Source organism: Moschus berezovskii, chromosome 3, assembly GCF_049115385.1.
Source record: "Moschus berezovskii isolate FMDL1 chromosome 3, NW_MosBer_1.0, whole genome shotgun sequence".
Classification (NCBI taxonomy): Eukaryota; Metazoa; Chordata; class Mammalia; order Artiodactyla; family Moschidae; genus Moschus; species Moschus berezovskii.
The window spans coordinates 126,443,164-126,457,162 of record NC_142462.1 but is presented as its reverse complement, the minus strand read 5'-3'; the positions used below and the strand labels follow the sequence as shown (position 1 = coordinate 126,457,162).

Here is a 13,999-nt window from a genome sequence, read left to right as displayed (position 1 = left end):
AAACGGGAACAACTTCGGGTTGTGCTCAGGTTAACCAGTGACACTGTTGTAGTTTGTTAGTTTAGTAAGTTGAGTGCTAAGCTCCTGAAATTCCTATATTGATAGGACTTCCAATGGAAGTGACCTCATAGTCACACAGCTTTACAGCTCTGTGTGCCACCTGCAGTAAGCCCCCGGTGACCAGCCCGTGCTGTTGTGTTCGCAGGCGATAAAGGATAGGAAGAGGTGCATCACAGCGCACTGGCTGAACACGGTCCTGAAGAAGAAGAAGCTGGTGCCGCCCCATCGGGCCCTGCACTTCCCTGTGGCCTTCCCCCCGGGGGGCAAGCCATGCTCCCAGCACGTAAGGCTCCCCCCGCTTCCCTGAATGGAATAAGCATCTTGTTTTCTGTCCCCCTGTAATAGTCACAGTCCTGACATGTAATGGGTTCTCCCGAGTCTTAGACACTGTTTAGTAAATACCTTCTCCCTGGTGGCTCAGGTGGTAAAGCGTCTGCCTGCATTGTGGGAGACCCGGGTTTGATCCCTGGGTTGGGAAGATCCCCTGGGAAAGGGAATGGCAACCGACTCCAGTACTCTTTTCTGGAAAGTGCCATGGATGGAGGAACCTGTAGGGCTACAGTCTGTGGGGTCTCAAAGAGTCAGACACGACTAAGCAACTTCACTTTCACTTTACAATTAAGCGTATGACACCAGGAGTGGCCACAGCTGGCCAGACATGATCTCCTGTCGGTTCTCCTGGTCAGATGAGCCCAAAACCAGGGTCAGTGAGCACTGACCAGTATTCATAGGTAGCTCTGTTACCGTGGTCGGAACAGTGTCGAGCTGACACAGGGAAGCGATCCCCGTTTGGTGTGTGTGCTTTCCGTCCCCCTGGCTGGCTCGTGTGCAGCCTTGTTGCCAGTAACAGCGTTCTCAGAGGTGATGTCGCCAACGTGCCCCTCAGTGCAGGACGGGAGGAGGAGCGGAAACACGTGTCTGTAGCGCAGCTCACAGAGAAGCGTCTCATTAAGCAGGTTAAACAGTCGTTCCATCTTGACCTCCCTGGGCCTTCCCCCCAGATTATCTCTGTGACCGGGTTCGTCGACAATGACAGGGACGACCTGAAGCTGATGGCGTACCTGGCGGGCGCCAAGTACACGGGCTACCTGTGCCGCAGCAACACCGTCCTCATCTGCAGAGAGTAAGCGCGGCGCCTCCACAGCGGCCCTCAGCCCGCCCGGCGCCCCCCGGGTCCCTCGGTCAGCAGGGGCTCCGTCTCTCCCCGCCCGGCACCACCCGGGTCCCTCGGTCAGCAGGGGCTCCGTCTCTCCCCGCCCGGCACCACCCGGGTCCCTCGGTCAGCAGGGGCTCCGTCTCTCCCCGCCCGGCGCCACCCGGGTCCCTCGGTCAGCAGGGGCTCCGTCTCTCCCCGCCCGGCGCCACCCGGGTCCCTCGGTCAGCTGGGGCTCCATCTCTCCCCGCCCGGCGCCACCCGGGTCCCTCGGTCAGCAGGGGCTCCGTCTCTCCCCGCCCGGCGCCACCCGGGTCCCTTGGTCTGTCAGAGTTCCGTGGTGGCCGTCACAGAATCTGCTGAAAGAATGGCAGTGATGGTGGTGGTAATGCTAGCAGTAGCATGAAATGGGACGATTAAAGAGACTGCAGTCAAACTCGGTGGCAGTGCTGAGGTGGCAGCAGGCCGGGTGATGACCTCACGTCGTGGGGACACCTCCTTACAACCTGGTCAGCTCCGCAGACCCGTCCCTGCCACATCCAGTGTGAGCAAGTGTGGGCTGGCTTTGGTAACAGGAGTACAAGCTTGAACACTGATAACTCTAATGAATGTGTTTTCTCTCCTCTCCTTCCCCTCCTGCCCCCCACACCAAAAAAGACCCACTGGTTTAAAGTATGAGAAGGCCAAAGAGTGGCGGATCCCGTGCGTGAACGCCCAGTGGCTGGGGGACATCCTGCTGGGGAACTTCGAGGCCCTGCGGCAGACGCAGTGTGGCCGCTACACCGCCTTCGGCCTGCAGGACCCCTTCGCCCCGACCCCGCAGCTGGTGCTGAACCTTCTGGGTAAGCGGGCGGCTCCCGTGGCCGCGGGCCGGGGCTAGAGGCACCGCCCTTGGCTTGAGGGTGGTGTCAGTTTTTGTCGTCTCCTGCTCCCTCTGCACCAGGCCCAGGAGTTTCGTTGGTTTGTATCTGTGTTTGCTTTTTTTACTGGACTCTCAGTCCTTTTGATCTTGCCTCTCGAGCCAGCTCTCGTTTACGTGCTCTCTCAGACATGGCACCTCCCCCCGCCCCCCACTTTCTGCTGCGCAAAACCCGAGGAAGGCCCACCACCCTGACCGTACTCCAGATGGTGCTCAACCCGTTCACCCGCCTGAGCGTCCCTCCAGGAGGTGGTCGCTCCACGCTGCTTTAACACGCGCTCCCTTGAAGGAGCCCATCCAGGTCTGCTCCTAATGGCCTCAGTTGCAAGAAAGCCCTCCCTTGTTTTGATCCATGCTACCCATGTTTTGAGCCTGCTACCCTGGGACAGACCTGGGTGTGACGTCCGCTCTGAAGCCTTGGTGCAGGCGCCAGACCCTTCCTTGGTGACATGTGTCCTCAGGGGCCCAGCTGGGCCACCGCCCCCACGCACTGCGCTCGTCAGTTTCTCGGATGCCAGCGCGCGGGGCTCCCGAACTGTCTGGGGTGCAGCCCATGCGGGCGGGCGGTGCCTGCGCTGGGCCGCGGGTGGATGGTTTGCTCAGCTTTGTCTCACACGGAACCCCTGGCCCCTGCCAGGCTTCCCTATGAACTCAGGAATAGCCCTCATGGCTCCCTTCCTGGAGGCCGTCACTGAAGCCGCTGTGTGTCCAGGGTGACCCTCACCTGGAGAGGCCTCTCATTTTTCATGTTAGTGATACGCCTCCATTTTTAGTTGCTTTTCTGTTGGAATATGGTTGATTTATAATGTTGTGCTAGTCTCAGGTACAGCAAAGTGAATCAGTGATACTTGTATATATGTCTGTTTTTTTATTCTTTTCCCATGTAGCTGTTACAGAGTGTTTAGAGTTCCCTGTGCTATACAGCAGGTCCTTATTGCTAACCTGTTTTATGCAATAGTGTGTGCTGCTAAGTCACTTCAGTCGTGTCCGACTCTGTGTGACCCCATAGATGGAAGTCCACCAGGCTTCCCCGTCCCTGGGATTCTCCAGGCAAGAACACTGGAGTGGGTTGCCATTTCCTTCTCCAGTGTGTAAAAGTGAAAGTGAAGTCGCTCAGTCGTTTCCAACCCTTAGCGACCCCACGGACTGCAGCCTACCAGGCTCCTCCATCCATGGGATTTTCTAGGCGAGAGTACTGGAGTGGCTTGCCATTGCCTTCTCTGATAATAGTGTGTAGGGGTCCTGAAAAGGCTTTTATATTGATTACAGGTCCTTTATTTACACAGTATTTCTGAAAAGTAACGTGTCTTCTCTCTTCAGATGCTTGGAGAGTTCCATTGAAAGTGTCAGCGGAGCTGTTGATGGTATGCCACGTTAGTCACCTTGCTTTGGCGTTACTGTGTTACAGAGAAGTAGGGATAAGTTCGTATCTGTAAGTAGCTCTGTTAGTGACTGGCCATCGTGACGAGTGAGGGCTGAGTCTTCTCGCCTGTCCTAAGCTGTGCAGTGCACGCTTTTTCTCTTCATTGATGATACTGGCTCCTCATGCATATGACACACGTGAGCCCCGTGACCTCTTCAGAGAGCTACGTGACTGCTCACAGGTTTGCAGAGCAGGAGAGAGGGGACCGTGTGTTTCCGTGGGGTTCGGGAGGTGGGAACTGGGGTGCCAGCGTGCAGCCCTGACCGCAGCTCCTCGCTGCAGTGGTGGGCTTCCAGCCCGCGGGCTAGGGTCTCTGGTGGGCTGCCTTCAGGGTGGGCCATTCTACGCTGGAGTGCCAGGGGTTTGTTGGTAGGAAATGAGTCAGGGCTGCCTTTCACTTGGGGCGGCGGGGTCATCTCCGCCCTCAGCTCGGATGGAGAGGTGGTTGCTTCTGATAGTAGATGAATGAGTGTGCTGTGGAGGAAGGTCTGCATTAGCGGCCAGGACAGGCTGGGGCGGGGGTGCAGCAGGTGCGGGGCGGGGCTGGCTGTGGGGCCTCAGGCACCGGCTTCCCTCTGGGCTTGGCGCCTCCGCAGGTCAGGGCCTCCAGCTGGTGTTAGGAGCGCAGGCACCGTGCCCAGGTCCTGGAGTGGCTGCAAGAGGCCTGCCATCGCCTCCAGAGTGCTGTGACCCGACCCTCCTGCACCCTCAGAGGGGAACCTCTGTCTTTCTGGAGGGGTATAATTGCAATCATTATGTTTTCTCAATTCCATCGGGACACAAAAAACAAAATATTTGAAGTAAAAAGTGTTTTGAAAAGTTCAAGGTTGAGGATTGAATCTGTCACAGGAGCTGAGAAGGGGTGAAGGCGTCTTAAAGCACCGTTGGGTCAGGTGAACAGGGAGGGTGGCCAGCGCTAGGGCATCCCTGGGCGGCTCACGGCGCCTGCGGTCTCTGCTGGCTGTGCAGTGGGGGGCGTTTCTTGAGTGAGGTGAGGTGGGTGGAAAGCGCTCGGAAGCTGCTGTGTTACTGGGGAGGCTCACTAAGGTAGATCGTCCTGTAATTACAGGGTGTGAGACTACCTCCCAAACCGAAGCAGAACGAAGTGACTAACACCCAGCCTTCTTCCAAAAGAGCCAGGTAGGAAGAAGCATGTGGTTTTCACGGTTGATGATCTTTCCCAGTGTGCTCTAGGCCATGGTGGCAGTTGGGATTCTCACTTGGAAGGGCTTCCCCGGTGACACTGGTGCTAAGGGATCCGCCTGCTAGTGCAGGTGACGTAAGAGACACGGGTTCAGTCCCCGGGTCGGGAAGATCCCCTGCGGGAGGGCGTGGCCACACACTCCAGTATTCCTGCCCAGAGAATCCCATGGGCAGAGGAGTCTGGTGGGCTGAGTCCATGGGGTTATAGAGAGTCGGACATGACTGAGCAGCTAACCCACCAGGACTCGGAAGGATCTGCTGCTCGCGTGCATCGCAGCTGTATCATGAGAGCTGTCGTTTCATTGCTGGAGACAAACGGGGAATAGCCAGTGTCTTTTCCTTTCTTATTTAAAAAAAACAGTCCAGTCTTCTCTTTTTATCTTTTTTCTGTCTCGCCAGAACTCCCGTTCTGTGAAACGAGCTGCCGTCCTGGGGCAGGGGCGGGAGCACTGGGGCCCAGCTCCAGTCATCCTCAGTGTGTGCCCGGAGCCCGCGTCGACCCCCGGCCCGCCTCAGAAGGGGGTGGAGCCCCTCTGTGGGGCCAGGGCAGGGTGTGCTCAGACTGTCCTGGTCTCGCCTGCTGAAGCTAAGCCAGCGGCGCATCTGGAGCCCAGAGACCCCTGGTCCGCGTTGACTAAGGGTCTTCGTCCCCTTAGTCCCCATAGCCACCCAGGCTGGGGATCGTTGGATTCTTTAGTAAAAGCCTAATTACGTGACTATATACATCATTAAAATGCTACAGGTTTTTTGATTTAATAGATTGTCTCAAATATAACCTAAAAATAGTATTTGAAAAAATTTAAGGAAAGGGAAAAAAGAAGTTTAATATAAAGTGTGTGCTTGAGTCAACCAGCTTTGTCCTGCATCAGAGCTTCTGGGGTGAGATGGGGCTTGTGGGAGACGGTGCGGGGCCGGGACCACAGGGGGTCCTGGGAGCCCCCGCTCCCACCCTCACAGACCCCCAGGGCCAGCACGGGCTGGGGGTGGGGGTGATGCCTGATCAGCCCCTCCCCTGGGGGTGCCAGGCGAGAGCCCTTTGGGGTGACTTTGTATAAATGGTGGGAAAGAAAGAGCAGGTGAGTCACTGCACTTTCCCTTTAAGGAAAGAAAACCACACACAGGTGACGCTCTCAGAGCTTGTTAAAGCTATTACAATCCCTTGTTTGGTAAAGAACATATTAGGGAAGTTATAGCCGTTCTCTCCCTTGTGTTTCATAGAATTGAAGATATTCCACCTCCCACCAAGAAGCTGACACCGGAACTGACCCCTCTTGTGCTTTTCACTGGGTTTGAGCCTCTTCAAGCTCAGCAGTACATAAAGGTGAACTCGCTTTCTGTTTTGCATAAGGACTTCTAGGAATGTTCCTTTCTGTTTATATTTGCTTTAGGCTTGCCGTTTTATTAACACGTAGTCAGGAGTATCGTGTTGTAGCGTGTTCATCGTGTGTGTCTATAAACTCGTCGTGACATCGTTGCCTTCCCGCCGCGTCTTGCTGCTGCTGCCTCCTTAGACGCTTGCTTTCTTGTTAGCACGACGCAGGTGAGAAGAGCAGGAGCAGCCTTGTAATCACACATTAGCAAAGCTGCACAAATACCATTTTCATAAGGACATTAGCTTGTGAGAGTCGCTGTGCCCCTTCAGGTTTCCTGAATGAACCGACTGTCTTCTCAGGACGTGTTCTCTCCGGTGCAGCGGGCCCAGGGCTCAGCGGTGTATTGTGTTTATTCACATGGAAGCGCTACTGGGAGGGCTTGTGGGCTTGTGCTTTGTTATGCGGGTGTCTGGAAAGCGGGTGGTTAAAGTGTAGTTGACCTGTGTCACAGAGACTCAAACATTTCCCTTTATTTTTTTAAGGAAAGAAACAATTACAAATGCTACTGTAAAATTCTTTTTTTTACTTTGAAGATTGGGTATAAAGAGATCAGCTCTTACACGTCTATGTCTTAAGTCGATTTTTGTGTCCTCATTTCTTAGAGACTGTGTCTTAACGTGCCTTGTCCACACTCACTTGGGCGGAGACGGCCTGGGAGGGTTGCTCCTTCCGCAGCCAGCTGCCTTGTCCTCAGAGCTCTCTGCCTCTTCAAAGGGGTGTCCTTCTGGTGTCCAGTGGAGGTCCTGCTTTACTCTTGACTCGTGTGGCACTGATTAGGGAAATGTTTATTGTCACTCCCGGTTTCCACTTGGCTCGCATGGTGGCATAGGTCTGGCTTCACCGCTTTCACCATTTTCTGCAGCTGAGAGCCCCCTTCACGGTCTAGACAGGTCCCAGCTGCGGGCGGGCGGCTCTGCAGACAGGATGGTCTCATCTCTGCTCTGTGTTCCCGGCCCCCAGAAGCTCTACATCCTAGGCGGGGAGGTCGCCGAGTCTGCACAGAAGTGCACCCACCTCATCGCCAGCAAGGTGACGCGGACGGTCAAGTTCCTGACGGCCATCTCCGTGGTGAAGCACATTGTCACCCCCGAGTGGCTGGAGGAGTGCTTCAAGTGCCAGAAGTTCATCGGTAAGGGGCCAGGCTGCACCTCAGGGACGGGGTGCCCAGTTAGAAGTGGTCTGCCTTGAAACCTGTCTCCGTTTTCATCCCAGCAAACACCGAGTTCAAGTCTGTGAATTTCAGTGGATAAATAACAGATTATTTCATGTCCCAGTGAGTTATTTGATACCTTTGCATTTTACTACTGTGAATTAGGAAGGTTGTGGTGACTGGGGAGGTACTGGGGAAGAACCCTGTGGCCCTGCCTCGCTGTTTCCTGACAGTTCGTCCTCTCTGCTACGCTGGCTGTCGAGCAGGGTTCCAGGTGTGGGACAGTAGACGGAGCAGGGGCGGGGCGCCCAGCCTTGTCCTGGGAACACGGGGCGGGTGGCCTGGGGGTCAGTGCGGGGCACCCACCCCAGGACAGGGTGGTGGGACCGTCCCTGTTGCTGCGTGCCCCCGGTCCAGCCCCGCCCACCTCCCAGGGGGCTGCATGGGGCCACCCTGTGCTCGGGTGGGGTCCACGTGGTCCCCTCCCCCTCCGCCCCGCCTGCTCCCGAGTTGTCTGTGGGGAGCACACTGAAGTCTGCAGTTGCTGCTGCCCCTTGGCCAACTCTCGTTTATCCCCTGTTTCCTGACGTCTCCTTTCCGTCTCGTCGCTGTCGCCGCGTCACCCTCTGTGGCCAGTGGCCGCCGGCCAGGCTGGCCTTGCTGTCCTCTCCGTGCTCCCACCGGTCGTGACCTGGTGGCTTTTGGCAAAGCAAGAGTGTCCTGGGCTCGTCGTAGACGCTTCTGCCCCAACGCCAGCACCAGCATGTCCCAGGGACCCCGCCACCCCCGGTTGCTCATGGCAGACTGGGGAGCTGATGGTGCTTGGGCCCGTGGGGTCTGGCTGCGCCAGGCCGACTCCCGCGGTGCGTCTCGTGTCCGTCTGTCCGGTGCCAGCCCCACGGCACAGGGCTCACGCACGTCTCTCCCTTCCCGCGTCTGCGCTTCAGCAGCGAGACACCTGCTCCCCGTGTCCTAAACACACTAGCTGCCTGGACGAGTCCCCTGTGTGTAGGCAGCCCCCGTCAGCCATCCCTGCAGCACGGCCCCGCCTGGGATCTCACAGCTTTAGCGCTGGGAGCTTCCAGCCGTGGGGGATGGGTGCTGTGACGTTTTGTACCTGTGTTTACATAGTTTGAGACACCGATTGTACAGGTTCTTTCTTTCTGGAATGCACATCACTTTGCGCTGCTGTGGGAAGCTTGATTTTTTTTAAAAATAATTTTAAAATAAACTTTTTATTTTGTATTGAGGTATAGGCGATTAACAACGTTGTGATAATTTCAGGTGAACTGCAGGGAGACTCAGTCATACCCCCAAACTCCCCTCCAGTCTAGACTGCCACATAACATTGAGCAGATTTCCCTGTGCTATATAGCAGGCCCTTGTTGGTTATCTGTTTTAAATATAGCAGTGTGTACATGGCCATCCCAAACTCCCTAACCATCCCTTCCCGCCATTCTTCCCCCGACCCCCAACTCCACCACCGCCACCACCCCCCACCCCACCCTGGCAATCATAAGTTCATTCTCTAAGTGTGGAATTCTCTGTTTTGCAAGTTCATTTGTATGATTTCTTTTCAGAGCAGGAATCTGCATTTTCAACAAGCACTCCAAATCTCTCACATTCTTCTACATAATAATAACAGAGAAGCACTGGTTTAGGTTTTGTTATCTAGAAATGTGGGTGCCTGGAGGATAAATGAGAAGAGCAATCCAATTCTTCCCCTAATCTCTAAAGACTGAACATTCCATGAACTGGCCACGCACAGTGTTATCGCTGAGTAGATCTCATTATGATGACAATATCTATAACATATACAATCACTATTGTGTTGCTTCGCAATTAGGCATAGATGTGAATATGTTTACCTAAAGGATTGCAGTTCACACTGTTTTAAAGCCAGCGTTTCTGCCGTCAGCAGGGGAGAGAGGCAGGAGCTGGGAGAGTGCTGTAAGGACACAGCTGGATAGTGTCAACTCTTACCGCCATAGGCTCCAGATTGGGTGTGTTGGTTCCTGTAGCTGAGATGCCAGTGAAAGGAGGGATCATCTCTTTCTTTGCTGGGTGGGAGGTGGAGCCAGCCTCAAATATCGGCTTTCCTGATCTCATGTGTGTGTTCTCTGAAGTCCGAGATCCCTGGTCCCTTACCAGAAGCCCAGCACACTGACTCCTGGACTTCCCAGGGCTGGCTACTTTCTTTGTGGGGCTCTCTGAGCTAGGAAAGATAGTGGGGTCCGCCATCGTGAGCAGTACAGCATGAAGACAGATGTGGGAGGATTCACATCCCAGGACAGAAAAGCCACTCAGGTCCTGTCTAGACTTCTTGCTGGAGAGAAAGGACACGATGATGATTACAGTTACTTATCCAAGGGCACAGGACTCATTTAGGGGAGCTCTGCACCTTGATCTTGGGTTTCCTGACTTGTTGCCCCTTCTCTTCCACCTGTGCCTGAGCTGGTTTGGCTCCAGTTGGTCGAAGGAGAGCATTTGACTCATGAGACGTGTACACCAGGCACAGCTGGGCCTGTGAATGGCCTCCTGTTCCTTATCCCCCAGTCAACAGATGGCTCCTGTTAGGCATCACACCATTTTACGAGTCACTTAGAATCAGTGTTGCTGGCAGGATCTTAAACCCTCAGGAAAGCAACATGTCGGATCTCTTACTCCCTGTTGACTGATTTCTGAACATCATTGTTTGGATTCCCATTTATTATTTTCTAGCAAATGTTCTTAGTCTGGCCAAGGGCATTCAAAAATAAATTCCAACATTGCTTGTGCTAATTTTGAGAAGCTGAGGTCATGCAGCTTGGAAATACAGAGAGGTCCCATGAACAGACGTGGCGACACTCAGCCTGGTCCCGGCCCTTGTGCTGAGCTGATGGACAGAGTTGGGGACTTCCTGGGAAATGAGACTCAGCCCCTGCCCAGAAGGATCGTTCCCAGGGAAGTGGTTGCACAGGAGGGTCCGCAGGTGTATCCGAACCTTTCCACTTAAGAGTAGCCATGCCCCATAACAGTCTAAAGTTTGGGGAAAGAATAATCAACAGCCTTCTTGTTTCTCCATTCATTTACCAAGTAGCATTGGAAACCAAGCAAAACTTGTGTTTAAAAAAGACACACTGTCCTTCTCCGTAAGTGACCTGTGCTGCAGCCTAAGTGGGTGTGAAGATGTCTAGCTGGCAGGTGAAATAACTCCTTTACAAGAGTTTATCCTCAGCCTGAAAAAGCTCCCAGAGCCATCATACAAGGGTGCTTATCTTCCGTCAAGTGATGCTCCATTGCTCTATAGGGGGAAAAAAAGACGATCAAGCAACCGGGGTTTCTAGCCAAGGATGGGAAGCTTGATTTTCAAGTTAACTCTTGGTGCGACTCTGACCAAGTTGCTCCTCTTAGAAACCCAGGGCTGTCGCAGCTGCTGTTCCTTTCAGAGTCCGTCCTCTGCCTACACGTGGACTGCTTCCCCTCGGCAGCCCGGCAGCCTTCTTCCTGCTGTGGATACTGAGACTTCAGACATGTCACTTCATTCAAGGCTGTCGCTTCATGCAGGACAGCATTTCTTCGTTCACATTTTAACTTCATTGTTTAGACAGTCTTCTCTTCTTTAACCACGTGTACTGCCTTCTTTTTCTGCAACTGGCTGATGGGCTTGCATTTCTGGCAGTTGTTAAACCTCAGTGTCTTCCTGAGTGGCGTGATGGAGTCAGCTACTGTGTCTCTGCGCTGAGAATGGATTTCTTGTTTTTAAGGTGTTGTTTTGAGAAGAGAAGGGCGCGTGGTAGACCCCGCGTGTGGCCCGTCAGCCCTGCAGTGTGTCTGACTCAGCCCTACCCTTGGACTGTTAGTTTAGTTACGATGGTGAAACGCTTTTCTGAGTGAGATGTATTCATAAGAAGATTAAAACATTCTGTGATCTTTACTTTTTTGACAAATTAGGTATTATTTAAAAATTCTTAGATGCTCAAAATCTGGTAAAACCATTCTTTATATGTACATGTTCATGTATAAAAGGAACTTGTTTTTGGTACATCTGTAAACTGTGGCTAATTGACTCTCAGCTGGAGTCCAGTGGTTCTGAACTCACTGGTCCCTGCGAGCACACGCCAGCTGTGAAGCTGGTTCCTGGGCTGTCCCTCCGCACGGGGACATCTGGGTCTGGGTTGGGGCGCTGTGGCCCCTCAGCAGTGTGAACTTACAGGGGGTGGGGAGCCTCCCAGGGGTGAGAGGAGGCTCCACGGCTTTCGGGACATTTGTTCCTAAAAGCTAAGGAACCCTGGTCCAGGAGGAGGAGTGTCTTTGGCCTGGCTGTTTTCGGGAGGAAAGGAACTGAAATACAATCGGGAGACTTACTTGTTCACAGGTTTCTCCCGGGGTGCCTGGAGCCAGTCACACGCGGTGCACCCCAGCGCCAGGCACTTTCTGAGGCCCTGCTGTCTTCCTTTTCAGATGAGCAGAACTACCTCCTCCGAGACGCGGAGGCCGAAGTGCTTTTCTCCTTCAGTCTGGAGGAGTCCTTGAGGAGGGCCCACGTTTCTCCACTCTTCAAGGTATGCCTGGACGGGAGCTCAGCTCAGCTGCTGCAGCCAGGTGGCCCTGACGGAGCGGGCAGCTTGCTCCGCTCTCGCCCTGCGCGGTCGGGCCTCCTCCAGGGTGTGTTCTGGGGCGAAGAGAATCGATGAGAGATGCGTTACACAGAACCCGGGTTCAAATAGTTTGTTATGAATGACTTGTCAGAGATTTATTTTTTTTTTGCCTTTAACAGCTCTTCTCATAAAACGTATATTCAGCTGGAAAATGGAGACCGTTCTTGAGAAAATATTAACTGAATATGTGTCTAATAATTCTAGACTACAGTGTTTAAATGTTTCTAAGAACAGTTTGGAAAATTTTTTGTATCAAACAGTGGCTTAGTAGATTAATAGAGGTAATCAATTTTTTGTTTTGTTTTGTTTACTCTTAAGGAGCCAACTTTAGGAATCAAAAGAGATTTGTAGTACTCAGTTAAGAGTATATTACCTAAAATAGTCTGTGTTTTTCTAAATATTTGAGGAGTTTAAAACAAAATGATACTTTTGGTACATTTAAGAGTAAGGGTGTTAGAAAATTTTAACCATCATTTTGTACTCCTTCTGAGCTTTAGAAATTGTGGAAAATGTTCTTATTCTTGCTCTTATCACAGAATACTTCATGTCTCATAGGAATTAAAGTTCTAGTCACTTTTTAATAGTTACAGGTCGCACCTAGCATATGAGGGTGCTTATTTCTGAAATTCCGTGTCTGGGTTCTTCCAGGCCCTCTTCATGTGGGGGATTAGGGGGTCTAGCACTGTTTAGCTCTGTGAAATGAGGCATTTTGTCAGAGGACTCAGGTAGAATGAGAAATCATACATGCTGAAAGTTTAGTTTGAAACCAGTGCACATATTTTCATATTTAGGCGAAATACTTTTACATCACTCCTGGGATCTGCCCGAGTCTGTCAACCATGAAAGCGATTGTGGAGTGTGCAGGAGGCAAAGTGCTGTCCAAACAGCCGTCCTTCCGGAGACTCATGGAGCACAAGCAGAGTAAGGTGCGCGGAGGTGAAGTGCGGTTGAGCGCCGCGTCCCGCGCGAGGCCCAGTAACCAAGAAGCTGCTTTCTTTCCCTAGAGTTTGTCAGAGATAATTTTAATATCCTGTGAGAATGACCTCCACTTGTGTCGAGAGTATTTTGCCCGAGGAATAGGTACGTTCACCGCTCTGCTGCGTGTTGGCGTGCCTGGGTGCGTGCAGGGGCGTCTGCTTGACGGCCTTTGTCTTTGTTCCCGGCAGATGTTCACAACGCCGAGTTTGTTCTCACTGGAGTGCTCACTCAGACACTGGACTACGAGTCATATCCTTTGGGAAGGCGGTGGGGGGGCCCCCTCAGCGCACTGGGAGCCCCCAGGCTAGGGCGTCCCTTGGGCTGTCCTCTAGAGTGGGCGCGCTCACACCTCTCCAGGCTCTCTCCCGCCCTCCGTGTTTCCATCCGAAAGCCCATTCTGCACTCACTGACTTCCCTTGTGGAGGGAAGACTTGGCGTAAAGCTCGCCTGCGCCATCTGTGGGTGACCCCTCGGGGCTCTCCTCGCGTGAGCAGCCGCGTCCTGCCGCGGCTGGAGGCCGGGCCTGGCAGGTGCCCTGCAGGGGAACGCAGGGCCCGGTTTCCCGAGGCGGGACTTCGGGCACCCGGGGCTCTGTGTCTGCAGGTGGAGCCATGCTGGGTGTGGGCCTGGTCCGCTCTGCTGTGGGTTGTTTTCCTTTAACACGCCTACATATAAATTCAACTGATGCTTCTGCGCTGCTGCCAGGAGCGGCCCATGCCCACAGATGCCCTTGTTTTCCAGCTGCTTTCTTTGGGACAAGCATTTTTAAAGCAGGAAGACAAATATATTAAATATGTTGCATCTTATTTAAGATGTGTAATTTTATTCTGAGGAAACATAAATTATGTTTTGTATTATATGACTTTTAAGAGGCCACATTAGGTTTTATGATTCATTTGCCGGGTTTCTAAATGTTTTCACGACACTGTTAATGGAACTTTAGCTGCAAATAGAAATGATGTAAATAAGGACCTTGCTATCTCTAAATTATGGATGTTAAAGATTTGAAATGTTTTGTACTTTTATTTTTATTTCTTATACTCTTTTCTTTTATATTGAAATCTTGCCCACATTTTAAATAAACGTACTTTTGAACTTTA

The 13,999-nt window shown here is 52.8% G+C and overlaps 1 protein-coding gene across 1 annotated transcript in view; it reads left to right on the top strand.

Annotated features, from left to right (window-relative positions):
- Positions 1 to 13,999, top strand: part of PAXIP1 (PAX interacting protein 1) — a 41,002-nt gene extending 27,003 nt beyond the window's left edge. The window contains exons 10-22 of the mRNA XM_088832009.1: positions 206 to 343; positions 1,062 to 1,183; positions 1,871 to 2,055; positions 3,453 to 3,496; positions 4,625 to 4,695; positions 5,977 to 6,079; positions 7,092 to 7,260; positions 11,725 to 11,825; positions 12,713 to 12,847; positions 12,926 to 13,001; positions 13,088 to 13,166; positions 13,232 to 13,425; positions 13,503 to 13,999. Of these exons, the coding sequence (XP_088688135.1) occupies positions 206 to 343; positions 1,062 to 1,183; positions 1,871 to 2,055; positions 3,453 to 3,496; positions 4,625 to 4,695; positions 5,977 to 6,079; positions 7,092 to 7,260; positions 11,725 to 11,825; positions 12,713 to 12,847; positions 12,926 to 13,001; positions 13,088 to 13,166; positions 13,232 to 13,425; positions 13,503 to 13,690 (1,605 nt within the window). The 3' untranslated portion in view covers positions 13,691 to 13,999. The remainder of the gene's footprint in view (positions 1 to 205; positions 344 to 1,061; positions 1,184 to 1,870; positions 2,056 to 3,452; positions 3,497 to 4,624; positions 4,696 to 5,976; positions 6,080 to 7,091; positions 7,261 to 11,724; positions 11,826 to 12,712; positions 12,848 to 12,925; positions 13,002 to 13,087; positions 13,167 to 13,231; positions 13,426 to 13,502) is intronic.